The following is a 21,442-nucleotide window of genomic DNA, read 5'->3' as shown; positions in this document are numbered from 1 at the left end:
TTTTAAGCAAGTGATGGGGAAACTTTGCATCTTATTCCCACTTTGTTTGTAATGCAGGAGGAGCTTGGGTACCTTAACTATTTGTATGATAATAGTAATAAGACTAGTAATAATTGTTCACATCTGTACTGGTTGTATACAATTGCTGCACATACATTATCTAATCCTCACAACAGTGTTATCATGTAGATACTACCATTATTGTCAGTTTATGGAAGAAACTTGGATTGACAGAGTGGACTCAAGTCATTGGCTCAAGATTGCATATGTAGAAGGTGATCTATATCTGGGCCACCTGGCTCAAAAGCCCATATTCTTAACACTAGGCATCCTGTCTCCTCTCCAAATGGCTAACAAATTGATGACATGAAAATTGCCCTAAAGACAGACCATACTGAGATCTTGTTCTAGGAACTTTTTTTTAACTAAAAAGAGAGGAGACAAAGGAAAATGATAGGGAGAGATTGAGAGAAAGAAGGAAGATTATAAATATTCTTATAGATTTCTATTTGTTGTTGGTAAGATTTGATCTTTAAAGAGACATTTGAGTTACATAGATGTTTGAGTAAGGATTTGTAGATGTTTCTGTATTTTTAGTTATACATAGATGAAGGTAAATATACTTGTCCAGAATATTTGATCATTGTAATCTAGCATACAGACATCTTGACACCAGCTTGTCATTGAGCTGTTACTGTAAAAAGATACTAATTAGATTTTTAAAATTCAAAATTTTATGTGCATTCTAATTAAGATCTATTTTATGCTGATTAACCGGTCCATTTGTTTAATAAATATTTATTAAATGCCTACTGTGAGCCAAGTATTGTGTCAAGTGCTGGAGAAAGTATTAAAGACAATAAGACACAGTCCCTGCCTTAGTGATCTTGCTGTCTAATGTGTGAGACAATCATACTAACAGATAATTATAAGGGTAAGTAAGCACAGGGTGCTATGCCAGCACACAGGGAGGGAGTGACTCACTGTAGAGGTGACATGTGGCTTACAAGAAGAGGAGGCCTTTGAAATGGCTGCATGATGAAATAGGGGTTACCTCTCATGATATGTGAGCTTTCTATCAGTTGATTAATCAGAAGCATATTACTAGAAATACCAGGGGGATCTTTTAAAAAATACTAATGTCTAAGCCCACCCCCAAAGATTCGGATTTTTCAGTTAGGTGGAGCCCAGACATGAGTATTTTTTAAAAGAAGCCCAGTTATTCTTACAGGCTGCTGTTGTTGGAAACTACTCAAATGTTATTTCAGACATTGCTCCTGATACAGTGTGTGCGAACAAGAGCACTTTAACATTTTTTGATGTTGCTTAGAGAGAACCTATTACTGGGGAAAGGAAGATTTGAGACAAATATTAATTGAAAATAAAGAAGCAGAGATTTAAAAATATCAAAGCTAATCTCTCCACATTAAGATTAAACAGCTTCCCTAGGAAAGAATTATCATTCCAGACATCTGAAGAAAGTATTGAGATGTTTCTCATATCCTGTTTAAAAGTACTCAGAGTACAAAGTTGTTCCCATGGACCTACTACTAAAAGTTCTACATAAAACTATTACTTCTAATATAGGATACACACAAAAGAACATTTGTTCACGAACAGCCCCATAATTACCTAAATCCAGAAGATTAGAATGGTGAATGCCTGGAGGACTTTTCATAGGTTGGTGACAAGAGCAGAACAGATGAGTGACATGCATCTGAAGGTTAGGGTGGAATGGTAGTGAGTGAGTGGGAATGATTAGTGAGTGTAGGGTTCTCGTTGATTACATGTGCTTGAGAGCAGACATTGTTTCATTCCTCTAAAGTACCCCTGTGAAGAAGAGAAAAAGTGTGTTTTAATTTTTTTCCTGTTTTTCCAAGAACAGAAAGCTTTAAAATGCAACTGGTGACATTTAAATTAATGCTTAACTGGAACCAAAAGGGGGGATATCTGTGTGCTATCTGAAAGATCACGTTAGAATAATAGGATATTAAATCACAAGGGATTTTTTAGTGTGTAGACCCTTTTTGCTTCTTTTAGTTTTATTTTATTGTTGAGAAAGCTATGATCCAGATCCATTAAATAAACTGTGCAAAGTAACACAACTATGTAAAGGTCGACCAGGACCGGCCTTAAAGCTTTTGGACAGTGAGATCAGTGCCCTTTCCACTATCACATACTCTACTGCCTTTTATTTTTCAGGGTTTATTGTTCTTGGGTTTTGCATTTCTAGTCTAGTTTTCTTTTATTTTGTATTAAAATTTGTCTCCTGAAGGTCAAGTAACCTGGTTTGGTTATGAAAGTCCTCGTAGCTTCTGGGACTATATCAGAGTGGCTTGCCGGAAAGTTTCACAGAATTGTATCTGCAGCATTGAAAATATGGAAAATGTCAGTTCTTCTAGAGCTAAGGTAAGGCATAAATAATAATGTGCAATGTGTATAATCTAATCCTAAGCAGTTTTTGACCCAAAGAGAAAATTTTGAACTCTTTGCTATATAAAATACTCATTTTCTTTTCTTTGTTGGAATTAAGCACGTGACCAAATTTAACATCTTTCGGAGGCTTGTTTCATTATTTTTTAGTTGCATGTAGTTGTTTTAGAATGCTCTTGAATCTTCACTGTTGCCTTATAAATTGCAGGAAAGTATGAAGCCAGTCACTATGAATTTCTTTTTTGAGAAGCATAGTAAAATATTCAGTAGTCTCTGAAGTTTCTACATTTTTGAATTACCTAAATCAGTGGCTCTTAGTGTTCTGCCCTCGGGGTCCATAATGTCAAAATTATTTTCGCAGAACACTAAAATATTATTTGCCTTTTGCACAGGGTTAATATTTGTACTGTTGATGCAGAAGCAATGGAGGGTAAGATTGCTGGTGACTGAGCATGAATTAAAGCAGTGGCATCAAACTATACTAGTAGTCATTGATTTTTTCCTCACCATGCACTCAGTCTTAAAAAAAAAAAAAGCCAGTGTCACTTAAGAATGCCCATGATGGTGAAATAAGCATTATTAATTTAATTAAATCTCAGCCTTCAAGTATCTTCTTTTTAATATCCAAAATGGGAGCTATGTATAAAGCATTTCTGCAGCATATTGAAATAGGATGGTTTTCTCAAGGAAAAGTACTCATGCAGTAGTTTGAATTGTTAGCTGGACTAAACACTTTATTCATGTAATACTATTTTGAAAGAAGAATATTCAAACTACAGCTTTTTAGACTTACACATTTGGTAAGCATTTCTTAAATAAAAATAAATGAAGTAAGCCTGTTCCTTCAAGGAAAACAGCTTGACGGTATTTGTTGCCAATGGTAAAATGAAAGCTTTCAGGTAAAAATGATAATTTTGGAAAACTTGTAGTATATTCACTATCTTAAGCTTGATAGCTTTCTAGTACTTAAAGACTTCTGATAACATTAATGTTGATATTAGCAAAAATGTATTTATATTGTCTAATGGAATGTTAGATTTGCTTCAAACAGAACAACACATTGTAACAGAGAGAATGGAGAAGCAGATATCCAGTTATCTTTTATTAAGCCATACATTGAAGAGATTTGAAAAAATGTAAAGCAGATACATTTCTCATTAATATTTTTGTTTCGGAAAAGATAGTTATTTTTTCATTAAAAATATGGTTTTTAATGTAGCATATAATGGGTTCATTTTTTTTTCCCTTTCCAGTTTTGACTTGTAACACAGTAAAGGGTCCTCAGAATTTTTAAGATTGTAAAGTCTGAGCTGGTGATGTAAGCTATATCAGCTTTAATATATAATTTTATTTACTTTTTTTTACTGGTTTGTCATCGTAACTTTCCTTACTGTTTTTGATATGGAAGAGTTAAAGAATGAAATGTAAGTGGAAACTAAAGATTGAAAATACTAGATATGTACAGTTTTAAGATCAAGACCTGATTCAATTCAGTTCATTATTTGACAATTATAAGCTTATAAATCACATCTGTATAATAAAAAAAATAGCAGTCATCTTTCAAAAGTGTAGTTTCTAAGTTTATTTTTCCTATATCCATTTTTATTTAGGAATTTTTTCTGTTGGAAAATTTTTGGCTAGCAAAATTGACAGAGACTGAAATTAAATATTTTATAAAACATAGACCAAATACTTAATTTTTTTCTTTTTAATTTATATACAGTTTTTAAGGTTACACTCCATTTATAGTTATTACTGGCTATATTCCCTGTGTTGTACAGTACATCCTTGTAGTCTGTCTTACACCCACTAGTTTGTACGTCCCACTCCCCCACCCCTGTGTTGCCTCTCACACTGGTAATCACTAATTTGTTCCCCATATCTGTGAGTCTGCTTCTTTTTTTGTTGTATTCACTAGTTTACTGTATTTTTTAGATTCCACATATAAGTGATACCATACAAATATCTAAACTTTAAAAAACAGGGTTTATAATATTTAAATTTAGTGACATAGTTAGAAATTTAAACATTTAAAAATTCATAGCTATAGAAGTGTATTTTTGGATGAAGTTGATAGTTCAGATTTTGTTACCTTTTGCAGACTGAAGCTGTAGAATTCACTTTGCACAACCGCTGCTCCCTCCTTCACTACTTCTCGCTAATCTCCAACCAAGGGGTTGTCTTAGCACAGGTAGTTTTCTGCTTCAGGATCTTCTAACTCTTTTAGATTAATCAGTTTTCCGCTCAGCCTTACGTATTTTTTAAACTTACACATTGTTAAGCCAATAAATGTCTTCATTTATAAGTCAATTATACATTTTTAAATTGACTTACACATTTTAAAGCCAGTAAATGTCTTCATTTTTAAGTCAGTTAAACCTCGATTTTTTATTAAATTTTTTCTCATAGATATTTGTCTTATTTTTCATTGTATATTAACAGACTTCTTTTTAGTCACAACTGTTGTCTTAGACCGCCCTTTTCTTGAACTATTGAATTTATTCATTTATTTACTTTCTAATTGTCTCATTGACTACAGGTTTTTAAAATGTGCAATTTGAATCTTTTTTTGCATTTTAGTTGAATTTGTATCTCAGTTTCTATAGGTTAAGATTAAAAGACTAGCTGTAATTTGAATGAATTAAGTCTATGAAAATGGAAAGTACCGTGATAGTACACAAACTTTATTTTCTTATCTTCACATTAAAAATAGAGATTTTGACATGAAAAGTGTATTCTAAATCCCTTCAATATAGGAGAGAATGTATTTATAGAATTAGTATATCCCAAAATACAGAAGGTAATTAAGAAGTTAACAAACGTTAGAAATGTAGCATTTTGACCTGGCTGGACCAAAGAAATCCAAATTCCAGCTGACCAGCTCTCTTAGTAAGACACTTGGGACCAGGCTCTGCACAGCAAGATGCTGCCCAGCAGAGAGAATTAATATTTACTCTATAAAAAAACTAGTGTTGAGTATCAAAACATCACAGAACAATCATGTTCCAAATCCTGTATTTATGTCTTTGTTCTGATCAGGTCTCGAATAGATTCCATTTAGTGGGGAGAGATCTATTACTTGCCTGGCTATGTGGGGAAAAGTCTACAGGCAAAGATTACCCCTGTCTTTAAGTAGTTTGCTCTGCGCTGCAATGAATAATCTACTCAGTAAGTCACACCTCCCAAGTGTCAGCATTGAATGATTAAACAAATATCTTAGGTGGCAGATTGAGTGACTGTTCACATTCATAGCACTCTCATTTACTTTTGATACTTGTGATAATGTGTCAGAAACAAAGCACCAAACTTACCTGCTATACAATGTACAACTCTGTACACTTAGGACCAAAATAGTTAGATCTTCACTTTTGAATTCTATATGAGAAGCCAAATTCACTCTAATTACAGTTTTAGGGTTATGTGAACCATGTTTTAAACAGTAGAATATAGAATACACTGTAGAGCAATGACTGATTCAGTACAGAAACATTCTTTAACTTTAGTTGATTTGATTGGATCAAATTGTCTGTGTCCTTGTATCACTGTACAACTTAGATTCACATTGTGGAAACTTGCCGCCGTGAGAGTTGTAATACTTGGTCACTGTAAGCTAAGATCAGTGACATGCAGACCACTCCCTTTATTTGCTTAGTTTGTGACTAGTTGCGCTTATTTTCCAGGGCCTATACGTAGCCTGTCAATGGAACAGAATATTTGTATTGAAGATTGTGTCTATAATCTTTCCATCTCAGGTGTATTTTCAGCTCTTCTTTCTACAATATGCAGGGATTTGGTGACATTGGATTTCTCTGTGTCAACTTATTTAGGTTTCAGACTAGAATTAGTGCTCTTAGAAAAGTAATTTCATCTCAACAGATTATTTCACTGCTTCTGAATAATAAGCATAATGTATGACGTTGGACAGAAACTCTACTAATTGCATTCTTAGTTACTGCTGTTACTCATTTTGCAGATACTTCCACTGGTTTTTCTTGGTAGTCCCACTGATTTCAAGTTCAAGAAATCCTTTTTCCCCTTTAGTTTTGTTTGTTGGTTTTTGGCCTCAAAGTATGAGCTCTATACTGTTCCTGAGTTCTTCCTTCTTCCTGCATATCTTGTGTGGGATTTTTTCCCCCCTTTTTCTTTGTTTTTAAGAATGTTACTGTTTTTTAAGTTTTTGTTTTGGGCAAGGTTAAGTTTTGCTAGTTTGTGGTTGTTTTCTCTGTATGTTCTTTCTATTTAATATGGATTTAACATATGAGACCAATTTCCGAGTATACTAGTCTCATCACCCATTCATATATCCATGCATCCTTCCGCCTGAATTTTTATGGAGCATCTATACCACATCAGAACTGTGAATGTAGTCCTTAGTACATTCTGATGACATGTATCCCTAATCCTTTCTAGTGTTTTCCTGATCTCATTTTGTTTACTTTTACCCTTGTTCAGAAGCTGGCCTTGTCAGTGCTTTGTCCCAGTGCTTGGTTAGCCAAGTTTTCTACTGAAAGAGGCAGAGAGGCTGTTAATCACAGATACACCAGAGTTACTGAATACTAGAACTTTACAGTAAGATACCATATTGCAAAGAGGCCATAAATTTTCTGTGTTCATTTTCTGTTACTGACTCACAATTCCACCCACCTCCTCTTTTAACCACCGCTTGGCTTTTCCTATCCCTAGTTCTTTATTGTGGTGGCCCCAAAACTGGAAGTTGAACAAATTGGAGAGGACCTGCAAACACTCCAGGCTTTCATTTGATACCCCAGAAAGCCAATACCTAGGGAGTGAGGGAAATTTAGATGAAGACCAGCCCCCCAAAGATCTAAAAGTGGTGTCCTTAAATGGTGCAGGGTGGTTTTCAAGTACACTATCTGTCTATCAGAAGAAAAATAAATCTACTCTAGAGAAAGGTAGCATTAGAGCTGCCACATATTTTCCTCCACAGTGTCCAGTATTTAATCAGAAATCACCAGGCATATCAGAAAACAAGATTAAATGACCAAAACTAAGAAATAAAGAAGACAATTGAAACTGACCTGTGTGAGATACAGGTAGTGGGCTTTTAAGTAATTATAATAGGTTCATTAAAATACTAATAAAGATTAATAATACTAGAGAACTAGAGCATATAAGAAAATCAAAATAGGAAACTATGGAATATTCACTCTTATAGAACTTATACAAAAATCCATCATTTGCTAGGTTGTAATTCACCTCAGTGAATTTCAAAGGATTGAAATTGTATAAAGTATATTCTTTAACCACAGTAGAGTTAAGTTAGAATCAGTAATAAAAAGATAACTAGATTGTTGAGTTGAATTTGAGGAGGACTTCTTTAAGTTTTTTTTTTTTATCGAAGTATAGTCAGTTTACAATGTTGTGTCAATTTCTGGTATACAGCACAATGTTTCAGTCATACATATACATACATGTATTTTTCATATTTTCCATTATGGGTTGCTACAAGATACTGAATATAGTTCCCTCTGTTATACTGAAGAAACTTGTTGTTTACCTGTTTTATATATGGTAGTTAGTATGAGAAGGACTTCTGAATAACTCATGGATGGAAGAAGAAATTACAAATTAAATTGAAAAACCTTGAAAGTAATGATAATGAAAATATAACATGTAAACTTGTGCTCAGAGGAAATTAGATACGCTTAAAAAGACTTTTATTTAAAAAAAAAAAGAATAAAGGCTGAAAATTCAGTGATCAAAGCTTTCGTCTCAAGAAGCTTTAAAAAGAGTAATAAACCCAAAGTAGAAGGAAAAAAATAATGAAGAGCAAAAATTCAATTAAACTGAAACAAACGTATACTAGAAGAAAATCAACAAAACCAAAAGTTAGTATTTTTAAAAAGATTAATACAACTAATAAGCTTCTAGCAAATCTATTCATGAAGGGAAAAAAAAAAAGATTATAATTTACCAGTATCAGGAATGAAGAAGATGCAAGCCCCGTAGACCCTACAGACATTAAAAATCCTAAAAGAGGATATTATGAATAACTTCACGCCTGTAAACTAAAAATAAGTGAAATGGGAAAATTCTTTGAAAAATATTACTTACAAAATTAACACAAAATGGAAGAAAATACCAGAGTATTCTGATATCTACTAAAGAAATTGAATCTGTAGGAAAAAATCTTCCCTTTACAGCCCACTTTTAAATTCAGTTATCTTTTTCTTACGGATTTGTAAGACTTCTTTGTATTTTACGAATAAGAGTCTTTTTTCAGATACATAGAATGCAAATATCTGTCCACTCTGTGATTTGTCTTTTTACCCTCTTCAATGATTACAGTTTATCCCCTGAAATAGGAGGGAAAGTACAGTGTATATGTATTAATTTAATTAGGTTAGTCAGTTTGGTGGTGAGATGAGTTTCCTGTCTTCCAGTTGAGTCTGTTTTTTGTTTCCTCATAAAGTAAGTGTAGTATTGTGTATTGTAACCTAACACACACAATTCTTGAGAGGATTAAATATCTTAATGTAACTGAAGCTCTTAAAACAGAGCCAAGCACATATTAATTACATTCTTAAGAAGTGTTGACCAACTTCAGTAATTTTTTTTCAAAAACCTTTAATGGCAAACAAACAAATATTTGTGTCTCTAAAACAACCTTCAGTGGTTCACCACTGTCTAACTGATAAAAAGTCTTAAGCCTAATTTTGAGCTTTTCCCACCTTACAGCCCCAGCAACCTTTATAAGTCTGTTTATCTTCTGTCTCTTTTGTTGAAAAAAAAAAAGAAACTATTAAAATCAGCACCATTTATTATGATAATATAACAGAGAACTCTACAAACATCCAGGGACAGGAAACTCCGTGCAGCCTAGTTTTGTATGGATTGAAATTAATAAATCAGGAAGCAGGACTTTCCCCCTGCATTTCTTATCTAACAATAGCACATTTCTCTGGAGAGCAGCTTTCCCTGCTTCTGTTTTAAAATGTAGCCTTTTGGTTCGAGCCACTATTATTAGTCTCTGGGTCTTTTAGATGTAACTTTAAGGAACTTGAGACTGCTGGCTGGTTTTTGCCTCTTCCTTCCTCTGTTCCAATCAGCTGCGCCTAATTGTAGGTTTCCCTAGGCTTATTCAGCAGGAACAATGGGCTGAGTACTGGGCAAGCTAAAGAGATGTTGAGATTGGTGAGCAAATTGACTGGCATATTAACCACACCCGTATCATTCCTTTATTTCCCACCAATGCTGCTGCTTCTAGCCTGCCACGTTTTACCACTGTCTGGATTAACTCGTTTTTGATCCTCCCTGTCCCACAGTTTGGTGAATTAACTGGACTTTTAGACATTTCTACAACTGTAGACTCTTCAGTATGTCCTTTCCCCCATACTGGTAGTTGACCATCATATATATTGAATAGTGCACCTTAGTTCTCAACTGCCAATTGCAGTGCTTTGATTTTCTGTATAGTTAATCTTCATCGATTTTTTATTTTTAGATTTATGAAAGGGTTGAGTGAAAATGAAAGTCATTGAAATACAAAATTCATACTGCAAATGTAATCTTTTATATTCTTTCATTCTAAACAAAGAGTCCAGAAGAAATGCTTTGGATTATAAAAAGAATGTAACTGGCTAGTCCTGACTATTGAATGATGTTATCCCTTTTCAAAAGTAAAATTAAATTATTCATATTTAGTCAGAATTGCATGTTTCTGTTATTTTGTTCTAGAGTATGCTTCTGGGGTATTTTTGTTGTGGATTTTTTTTCCTGGTTTAAGTTTTTGGAATGCTCTGGGGGCACCAGGTTTTGTACCTCATAATTTGGATGCATGATAAGTAATGAAATTTGGTTCATTATTAGTTGTCTAAAACCTCCTTCTGGAAGGACTTGTAAACAAGTGGTGTGAAAGTGATTATTTTTATTAAATGAGAATGGACTCTTTTCCTCATGTTTTATATGGAGACTCATTTTAATTAGCATATTGGTGGGCATTGAAGTAGAGAGATGTCTTATGATTACATTATGTAATTCAAAAGAAGTCTGTAACTCAGGTTAACTCAATATTAATGGTTCTTTCCCTTCAGACATTAGACAGTTAATCTGACATGCTGTACCCTACACCTTCAGAGAAACAAAATATATATTATATACTGTATATAATTATAATTTACTTCATTTTATCTAAATATTCTTAGTCTTTATCAAATGTATATTTTGAGTGAATTACTCTTTACATATTAAAATGCTTATAGTTTTGATGATGCAGTAGACAAAATATCTTTCAACTTCTAATTTTTTTTTTCATATTTGATTCTTTCTTCTTCTTTTTAGGGTAGAGCCTGGATCAGAGTAGCACTCATGGAAAAACATTTATCTGAATACATCTCTACAGCTCTGAGAGACTTCAAAACAACCAGGTTTAAAAGTCCTTTTAATTTTCAAATATATATTTAAAAGATTCACCTGAAGACTTAGAAATAAAAATAGAATGAAGACTCATTTGTTTCTAAAGTCTTCCTCTATTTTATTTCTTCCTTTTTGTACTCCTCAGATAAATCTACTATACTATCTTCTCAGGAAAATGCTATTTGTCAACTAAACATACCTCTACCTTGGCTTATCTTTTCAGGCTTCACATTATGCCTAGAATATCTTTTTTTCTGAATAATTTCTTATTCTTACTTTTTCAACACTTGAAGTTTCATTCTCTACACAGACTTTCCTAACCAATCTGAAGAAAAATCTAACTATGAAATTCCTGTAGCATTCTTTGTCTTTCCAGACTACAACATTTATTTGATTACTTTAAAGAAAAAATGAATCATTCACTTCTTTAATTCTTATATATAATTAATGACTGCTCAGTTGTCTTTTTAGAGCAGTCCCTACGAATGTTCTTCTTGTGTGGGGTAGGATTAAGAGATGGCACATTGTGTCATGTGAAAAACAGGACCTTATTAATTTTTTTTATGGTAATAGAAAAAAGGTTCATATTAGGACAACAGCCATTCCTATTAAGCTCTGGTCTTACCAATCTATATTTATAGCATTTGTTGAAGAAACCTCTTTTTTCCATTTCAAAAGTATTTGCAAATGAAAATATTCAATGATTTCAATATCCTAGGTATATATTATTCATTACAGTAGCTATATAAGTTAAAATTAAGATTAAATAGAGTTATTGATTCAGTTCTTCAGTTGCTTTATCACAGTCCACGTGTTCACTCTCCCTGTGTGGCTAATGGATAACAAATTAGATAGCACTGATGTAGAGCACTGCTTCGTGGCAGAAAGTTCTGTCTGAGAGCACTGCCTTAGGCACCTCTAAATTACCATACTTATTTCTGCCTTATTACTTATATTTCTGAAAGAGAGGAAGAGAGTGACAACTATAAACCAGTTTCGACAGAGAAAATTAGGCATATATATACAGAAATTGTGTATCTGGAATCCTAATTTCCGTGTCCTGATGCAGTATTTGACATTTTGGATTTTGAGACAATCTGGGCATTTATTATGACACATTCTTTTAGCTAACTAGATTGTACAGATTACAATATCTTTAATTAGGTGTCTACATTTTTAGGTAATAAAATAATTTTTTATTTGGAAGATAACAAAGAAAAAATTATCATGATTATAAATTTGACCAGGATATAAAAACTTTTAACTAAAAGAAGTATTTGCATGAAATAAATCTGATATATGCTTACTGAATTCTTTTAAAGCAGTTTGCTAATCTTGGGGTATTTCTAAAAATGGACAGTGAGTTGATGATAAACTCTTAGACATTTGAAATGAACCTTATGAAATGAAGCATTTGTTTCTTTTATTTATCACCACCAGTATATACATTTAATTATCAAAGATACTAAATATTGAGGATCCTAAGGCTTTGAAAATAAAAGTAATATCAGAATCTCATAGATCTAAAAATCCTAAATTAATGAAATCAAAACCAAGTTTATACAGTAATCATCTCCTATTCAATAATGAGATTGCATCAAAGTTATGATAGTCTTTTCTACGTAGAAATTAAAGTATTAATAATCTCTGTAAGTTGTTAGTCTTATTTCTTAGTTTATACAATTGGGTGGGGTAGAAAGAATACTTGAATAGACTATTTTTAGAGTGAGTAGTTTAAATGTTTTAAGGAAAATGTTTTTTGCTTTGTTCTTAGGTGTTAGCCATCCTTTTGGAAGAAAAAAAGTGATTCAGCTCTAAAACAGCCCATAAAGTATAAATATTCTTGTAACAATATATAAACATGTATTATTTAAACAGAAACATGGCTTAGTATATGTTTATACACAGAGAGACAGAGAAATATGTAATGTTTACATGTATATACACACACAGTATTTGAAAGTGACTATAGTGGCTCTGTAATTTTCAAGAAAGGAATTAGAGAGTAATTTTAGAATTCTCATTCTAGAAGTTAACTAAAAAATGCAGTTACAAAAAGGCAGTCTGTCTTTTAACTTTTTTTTTTCACTGAAATCAAGCCAAAGAAACTTCTTGATTATAAATAAATTTGATTGTGAGTCCCTAGCAAAACACATATTTGGAAGATTAGGTTTTTAAAATGACAGGCATAGTATTGGAAAGAATAGTTATACCTTACCTTTTGTCTGGATGCTTCCTGACATAAGTGCTTATAGAACAATGAGAAATGATCTCTAATTCTTTAGGAATCTTGAGAGTATCTGAATCAAGTGATTTCTTCTTGTTCTACTCTTCACAGTTAAAGAGTAATGAGATCCTTTAAATGGTAATACAAGTGTTTACCCTAGTACAGAAGGAGGAGCTACATGAGCTAACACAGCAAGCTTGAAGTCACTAATCAGTGGAAATCCAAGGATAAGATTGGGTTGAGTGATTGTGGGGAACAAAACTAAAATAAATCTTCTAAAGTACATTATGATGGCTCCAAAGTATTAGAGAAATTCATGTGATCCTTTTGCTATGGTGGAGGATGTCTTGGTGAGCAATTGGAAAAACCCTTGGAGAGTTTCATGGTTTAGTAATTGGAGTGTTATTAGGAAATAGCCAGAGGTGAGAAGCTGACAGAGTCAAGATAGAATCCAAGCAAAAAAAAAAAAAGTATAAAATTGTTTTGGTAGGTTGCTGTAAAGGCCTAGAGATAGAGAAGTAAGGTAGAAGCTGAATTATTTTCTCAAAATTTTAATTTCTCCCTACCCCCAGCCTGAAAAGTTAAGCTAAAAAATACAAATGTGACATTTGACACAAGATCAAAAATATTCTGGAAGGATATGAAGTAACAACTGTGGAAAATATAAAGTTAGAGATAAAATTACTTTATGGAGTCCTGTTCATTAGTTTGCAGTTGCCCTACAGTTCTACCTCATTTATAATGACAAAAGTAGTGTTCAGAAGAAATGTTAATCTTCTCGATATTATAGTAGGAGTAGGAGAAGGAGTAAAGTATAAAACTTCAAAAATTACTGAGCTGTCACAGAATGGGGAAAGAATGAGGTGATACACACTTTTCTAAAGTATATATACTTGTATAAAGTATATGTACTTCTATATATATACTTCTATAAAGTATAGAAAAGTAGATAGAATAGTGATAAATTACCAGGTCTTTCAAGAGTTAAGACTTTAGAGATTTGAATTTATGTAAAAGTTTAACATTATTAAGATGAAACAAAGCATTATTAAAAGGTGCTTGTGTACTGCTACCACACAGTATATACAAGAATTAACTCAAAATGGATCGTACTTAAATGTAAAACTCTTAGAAGAAAACATAGTTGTAAATCTTCAAGACTTTGAATTAGACAGTAATTTCCTAGATATATCACAAGCAACATAAGAAACAGATAAATTGGACTGAATCAAAATTAGAAACTTTATGCTTCAAAGAATACCATCAGGAAAGTGAGAAAAATGACCACAGAGTGGGAGAGCATATTATCTGATAAGGGACTTATATCTGGAATATATATGTAAAGAACTCTTATACCTCAGTAAAAATTTTTTTTTAAATTTTAAAATGGGCAAAGAATCTTTTTCCAAAGAAGATGCAGAAGTGACCAACAAACTGCACAACATCAGTAGCCATCAGGGAAATGCAAATCAAAACTGCACGATACCACTGTACACCTGCTAGGATGGCTACAATCAAAAGAACATACAATAACAAGTATTGGCAAGGATGTGGAAAAATTGGAACCATTATGCACTGATGGTGGGAAAGTAAAATGATGCCGCCACTTTGCAAACCACCTGGCCATTCCTCACGAGGTTAGATGTAGAATTACCCTGTGACCGAGCACTTGACTCCAAGATGTGTAGATGTAGATGTAGGTATGTATATCCAAGAGAATTGAATCCACATGTTCATAATAAAATGTGTTTACAGATGTTTCATAGCAGCATCATCCATAATAGCCCAAACAGGGAAACAGCCCTACTGTCCATCAACTGATAAGTGAGTAAACAAAATGTGCGTTCCATACAGTGGAGTGCTATTCAGTCATAAAAAGGAATGAAGAGTTTCTCCTGATGCTTTTGGTGCTTGCCAGTGTGCTTGTTCTATGGGGCCTGGTGCCTCTGTTGAGAAGCTGTAGCTGAGGAGACTGGAGCTCTCCAGGGCCAATGAAAAGCCCAAGGAGTCAGGACTGAGAACAACAATTATATTAACTTGAAGGTGGTAGTGCAGGATGGTTCTATGGTGCAGTTTAAGTTTCAGAGGCATACAATACTACTTAGTAAACTGATGAAAAGATTTTTGGCAGTGAGGCAGATCAGATTCCCATTGAAGGGTCGCTAGTCAATGAACAGACACATCTGTACAGATGGAAATAGTGGAGGAAGATACAATTGATGTGTTCCAGCAGCATACAGAAGGTGTCTACTAAAGAGGGAAGCTGCTGCTTTATCCCAAAACTCTGTTCTTCCAGACCAAAAAGACATTTTCAGTTAGAAAACCCAATTTGATTCTACCACATCCTGACTACCAAAGTGTAGCTTCCCCTATTCTTTCATTTCCCCCTTTTCCATTCCTTTCTTTTACATAAAGTAACTGGTATATGTACACAAGCATATTGATTTTTTAAGTGACTGGCCATTGATAATGTTTTGATTGACTTCAAATGGAGATGGGATGGGGAAAAATACTTCTGTGAAAATACCCCCTTTCTCCATGCTCGTGTGCTTCAGCTGTTACCTTTTTATTCCAGTAAATTATTTTGCTTTCATTGCTCAACAACAGCAACAAAAGAACAACATAAAAGTCCTTGTATACCTTGTTCATTGGAGAATTTTAATGTTTTTAGTTCATCATTGTAAAGCCAAGGATAATTTTATAAATTTTTGTAATAGCTGTTATTTGTAGAGGAGTCTGTCTTTAAGTAGGCATAAATTACTCTAAGGGAAATGAATCCCCAAGAGTTTTTCTTTCAAGTCATGTGTCTTGTTTTTAAATAAACTTCTTGTTAAAAAGAATGAAGTACACACTACTATATGGATGAACTTTGAAAATATCATTATACTGTCAAAGAAGGCAGTTAGAAAAGACTAGCTAGTGTATGATTCCATTTATATGAAATGTTCAGAGTAAGTAAATCTATGCAGACAGAAAGTAGATCAGTGGTTGTATGGCTGGGGTAAAGGGAGTAGGTGTTGGAGGGAAATGGGGTGTGACTGTTAATGGGTACATGGTGTCTTTTTGGGATAATGAAAATGTTAAAATTTATCGTACTGATAGTTCAGCAACTTTGTGAATATAGTAAAAACCTTGAATTGTACTTTAAATGGTAAATTGTGTGGTATATGAACTACATCCCAATCAAGCTATCAAAATTTTTTGAGGTTTATTAGAGTTATATGTGGGATAAGAAAACTTAATACAGGTTTTTCTAACTGAAGGAAGAGAAATGAGTTCCACTTACTGCACCAGAAATCATGAAATCTCAATTGTAGGCTTGTCTAGAATAGTTCAACTTTAAAAGTTCTAATTAATAATTCAACTATTGTCATTTTTGTCTATAAAAATATTTATGGTTTATTAAATATCTAAACACTTTTAAAATAAATTTTGTTTTAAAAATTTGTTCTTTTTAAATTTGCATGCAACAATGATTCCACATATTCCTGGGAATGAGTAAGAAAAGCTTCAGGATACATTTGACATTATTCTGTAGTAAAGATAAGAATAAAATAAGAATATTCCTGGTCATTCATACAGACATGTGACCGGAGAGTAAGAAGTATTATAACTGCCATTTTAAAATTGCTATTTAGAGAGAATTAGATTTTTTTCCATTAATTTATTAATACAAGGCCTCTTTTCATTAGAAAATTGAACCTGTCATTCCTGTCACCAAAAACACCTTACCCACATTTTCTTTGCTCTTTTTTGTTGTAATGGGAAGTTTCTGCTACTTTCAGAGGCTACTTTCTTCTGGATTCTATCTTCATTCACCTCTTCCTTTAGATACCACCTCTCTCCTAATCCTCAATCTATCTCCCATTGCTAGATCATTCCCACCCATGTAGAAACATATACTGGTATCTCGTACCTTAAAAAGAAAAAAAAAGTCTCCATTGAACCTCATTTCCGTGTTCTGCTCCATCAGCAAACTTCTCAAAAATCTGTATACACCCTGTCACCATCTCCTTACCTTAAAGTCACTTTTCTGTTTATTCTTGTTGATCTTCTGGCTCTCACCACTTCACCAAGGATATGTTATAAAAGAATACCAGTAATATACAAGCTACCAAAACTTACTGGGCATTTTTCTATCCACATTGTATTCCAGGTAAAATAGTTGAAAACTTCCTCTTTCTTGAAAAGCATCTTTGCTTTTAACCTATATAGCATTCCCTGGCTTTTCCTTCTCTCTCTATAATTGCTCTTTCTCTGGCTTCCCTCCCTCTTCACAGCTTCTAAGTGTCAGTGTACTCTGGGCTCAGTCCTCCATTGTCTGCTCTTCTTTCTCTTCTTAGAATTTCATCCATCTCCCTGGAGTTTTAAATACCACTTGTGTGGTCATGACATCACATTTAAATATCTAGCTAGAGAGTTCAGATTTATTGATTTTTATCCCTTCTAATCCTGTTCACCCCCTCTTTTAGCAAGTGGTTTTACTGTCTTGCCTGTATGGCTGGTGAAGTCAGAATCTAAAATTCATATTTGATTCCTCTTTTTCCTTTATTCTCTATAGTCATTCTGTTAGCAAATCTTTGCAAGACTGTTTCCAAAGTCTGTCTTGAACCCACCCACTTACCTTTATTACCATGACTGCAACAGTAATAAGTGCCTTATCTCTTACCTCCACTCCCCTATTGGCCTCCCAACTGAGATTCCAGTTTGCCCCCTGTCAGTAGCCACCCAGTTTCCAGCCAGTCTTCTTAAAAGTAGGAGGTATCCAGTCAATTCCCACTTTAAACACTGAGATGGTTTCTCATTACTTTAGCTAGCAGGCTCTCTGAACACCTTTCCTGGAGTCAAATCCTGGTTTTACCATTTTCTAGCTGTGAAATCTTCGGCAAATTGCTTACCTCCTCCATGGCATAATACTTGGTGGTAAAGTTAAAGAAGATAATTTATGTAAAACACTTATAACTATGCCTGGCACTCAGTAAATGTTCACAGTTATAATTAATGTTTTGTGGCCTACAAAGTCCTGTGTGACCAGCCTTCTGTGAGCCTAAGGTCTCAGGCCAAACACTTGAGAATGCCTTTCCTAATGACTTTCTTCTAAGTTTGGTTCTCCTTTAGGTTTTCTCTACCTGAACAGCCTATTTATTTACTTCATACTTCTTGTCATCTCTAGTTATCTTTTTCTTTGGTTTGTTGCCTGTCCTCTCCCCTAGACTGGAAGCTCCATAAAGAGGGGTCATGTTTAGCTTGTTCACCGTTTTATCTCTGGTACCTAGCACAGTTCTTGCTGCATTATATATTTGTTGATAAAATAGTTAATGAATTAAATTTATTAATTCTTAACAAGGCTTTTTGGAGATGTATTTTTTTGGCCAGTTTTTCCTTCTCAGTTTGACTTTGAATAGAACATTTATTTGTAATGCTGTAATCTGTTTTGTATGTCATGAGGGAGAATCTTCTTATCTTCTCCCTTAAAGCTTCTTATATAAAGAATAAATTGGGGAAGAGAATAAGAATGTTGATAATGAAATTTCTTTGGTTTATAAAATAAGCTTTCTCATATTTTAATATTGCACTTTCAGCGTGTAGAATAACTTCTGACTCTCAGAAAAGGAAATTTTGAAGCATGATATTGTGCACTATCAATGTAATCTATTCTGGTTGTTCACTTTGGATCTCATACAAAGGATATTTGTTATTGAAGTCCCCAAAAGGCTTTAAAATAGTTTTACAGAATGAACACTAAGGATAGCATTACAGAGACATATTTCAATTAGAATTAAATTATATGTGATAAGAAAAGAAATATTATTCTTATTAGGGTATTATTTTAAATACTTTTCTAGTTTCTGATATTTTTCTGGTCAATATACAAGTGATTGGAAAGAGTATACCTAATAGAAAATGGAGGCCTTTCTTCCAGATCACGGTGATATCAAATAGTTGCTCACAATTTTCCTTTGCTTCTGAAATACAAACTTCTTTAAAGATACAGTCTAATGTATAAATCTTTAAATTGAAGTTTTTAATACATTTTTCACCTTGGTACTTTCAATATTTATAATACACTTTTGCAATTCTGCACACTATTTTGGTTAGATCCTTCTCATAAAAATATTTTCTTTAAAATGAAACATATTTTCAACAAAAGAAAGGGAATTTTTTTAGTGTATAACTTACTGTTATTGGATTAGTCATCTTAGGCTTTGCTCTTGGCTCATTGGATACATAAGCTTGGTTATATAAGCAAACTTTATTAATGTTCCAGGTTTTTGGTGAGATAAAATGAAGATATTGAACGTTTACAGTCTTTAGAAGTCTTTGAAAGTATTGGTAACAGAAATCAGATTCTCAGTCAAAATTGTTGATATGTTGGTTTGATTAAGGGAATAATAAATTATTTTTTCCTAGTAGCTTTTGCCTCTTTAATACATGTGAATGACTTAAATAAATCTTTGATTAAATAATAAAAAATCATCTTTTTTCAGATCAGTTCAGTCTTCATTTAAATACTGAATTAAGTTATTTTTAATGTGTTATCTCAAATTCAAAAGTGCATTTACTGAAAATGTGTTATTTTCTTAACCAGAACTAATAATGAAGTAGTTCAGCATACAAAGAACAGTTCTCTTGACTAGACTTTCCTCTTCATTTGTCCTCCTCTCCCCCTCTGTTGCAGTAAATCAGATCTATGCAATATTATGCTTCAGGTGTGATTTTATTTGAGTGGAATTACTGATTTCACACTGAGCAAGCACTTCATTTATATTGGTTAGCTTAAAAAATCATTAGTAAAACAAAAGCAAAAAAGCTAATTAAAACAATACGACATACAAACATATAAATGACCTTTAGACTTAAAAAAAATCCCTAAGACCAGTTAGTTTTTATTTGTTTTAGGTATTCTCCAATAGTTCCTAAAACAATATTGACATTAGGAAGCAAGCAAGAATAGTTTTGATCTGGGAGGAGGGAATAGCTCAGTGATAGAGCAAGTGCTTAGCATGCACAAGGTCTTGGGTTCAATCCTGAGTACCTATGTTAAATAAACAAACAAACAGACAAACCTATTTACCCCCCCCAAAAGAATAGTTTTGATCTGACTCTTGGAATATGCTTAGAAGCATGGTGGGCTCAAGGTGGCAAACAAAGGTAGACCTTTTCTTATGTAGGGAAGTAACTGGGAATAATGGGTGACTGTCAGTATCAAAAACTAAAACAAATGCACATGCCCTGTAGAATCTTGTAGTTTAGAACCATTGGAATCATAGATCTTCCAGGAGTTGATAAAAGATTCTGTCAACAGCCAACTTAGTTGTTGGAACAGGGGCAGAATATCAGATATATAGATTTGCCTAAATATCTTTACCTTTCGGTGGAACACCTCAGTTGAATATGTAGAAATTCCTCCCATTTACTTTACTAATCTTTGTTAGGCTGGAATTGTTAGTTTTTCTCCATTTGTGTAAACCAATAAAAGCAATTCCCATATTTCCAAGGAAACATAAAACATCTACTTCAAGCTAGGCTTCCCACCTATTTTTGTTTGCAGCCTTAATATCCGTCAGAGGGTAAATAGTTGTCTCTTATTTTCCTTTGTACTTTTTATTCACTTAAAATCTCTTAAGGACCATAATAGTGGTTAAATTCTCTTTAAATGTTTTTGTTTTACAAGAAGTATTATGGTTTAATAGAAAATATATAGAACTTGAAGTAAGAATAATTGAGTTTCCTCCTTGAGCAGTTTATCAACATAAGCTTGGGCAGATTGTTTTGACCTAACTCTTTTCTTGATGGTGAATTTGAAATGCATGACAATTCCTCCTGCATTTACTTCATGGGCTTTTCAAGTATCAAATAATATGTTTGTAAAAATATTTGGTAAACTATAAACTTGAAAATTGATGATAGGATTACGAGCATATAAACTTTATATGCAGCCTTTATAAACTCATGAATATGGAAAAGAGCAAGACAAATTTCATTTTCTAAAATGTTTTCCTTTTAGTGAGATGTTACAGAGTGGTGTTGACTGCCAGTGTATAATATAAATAACTATAACAATTTATTTATCTTCGTTACTGAACATAAACTAGTTTTTGCTTGGTAATATTTTTCAAAAAGTAAATTCAATGATTTTACATTCTTTTGTAGAAAAATACCTTAAGCATATATTAAATGATATTTTTTCAAAGTATTTATTTTAAAATAAAACTTTAGTATTTTAAAAACTGACATTAACCTAAACAAAAGGCTTTACAGGAACTAGCAAAGATAGATTCATATTCACATTTTGTCAAGGAGATAATGAATTTTTTATATTTCATGTGCAGCTACCTTGGCAGCCCATCTGCCCTATTAAAGATTAGCATGAGTTACTATTAATCACACCTTCTTAGTTCTTAA

The 21,442-nt window shown here is 33.0% G+C and overlaps 1 protein-coding gene and 1 pseudogene across 8 annotated transcripts in view; both read left to right on the top strand.

The window, feature by feature from the left end:
• Positions 1-21,442, top strand: part of RUNDC3B (RUN domain containing 3B) — a 120,201-nt gene that overhangs the window by 42,006 nt on the left and 56,753 nt on the right. For all 8 annotated transcript variants that reach the window (XR_012074533.1, XR_012074532.1, XM_072965072.1 and 5 more), the window contains 2 exons: positions 2,276-2,409; positions 10,735-10,820. Coding sequence is in view for 6 of the 8 variants with exons in the window: in XM_072965072.1 (XP_072821173.1) it covers positions 2,276-2,409; positions 10,735-10,820 (220 nt within the window). In the remaining 2 variants the exon portion in view is untranslated. The remainder of the gene's footprint in view (positions 1-2,275; positions 2,410-10,734; positions 10,821-21,442) is intronic.
• On the top strand, positions 14,634-15,290 carry LOC102535435 (small ubiquitin-related modifier 2 pseudogene; annotated as a pseudogene).

Source organism: Vicugna pacos, chromosome 7 (assembly GCF_048564905.1).
Source record: "Vicugna pacos chromosome 7, VicPac4, whole genome shotgun sequence".
In the NCBI taxonomy this organism is placed as follows: domain Eukaryota; kingdom Metazoa; phylum Chordata; class Mammalia; order Artiodactyla; family Camelidae; genus Vicugna; species Vicugna pacos.
The sequence above is the reverse complement of the archived record's forward strand: the minus strand, read 5'-3'. Positions and strand labels throughout refer to the sequence as shown.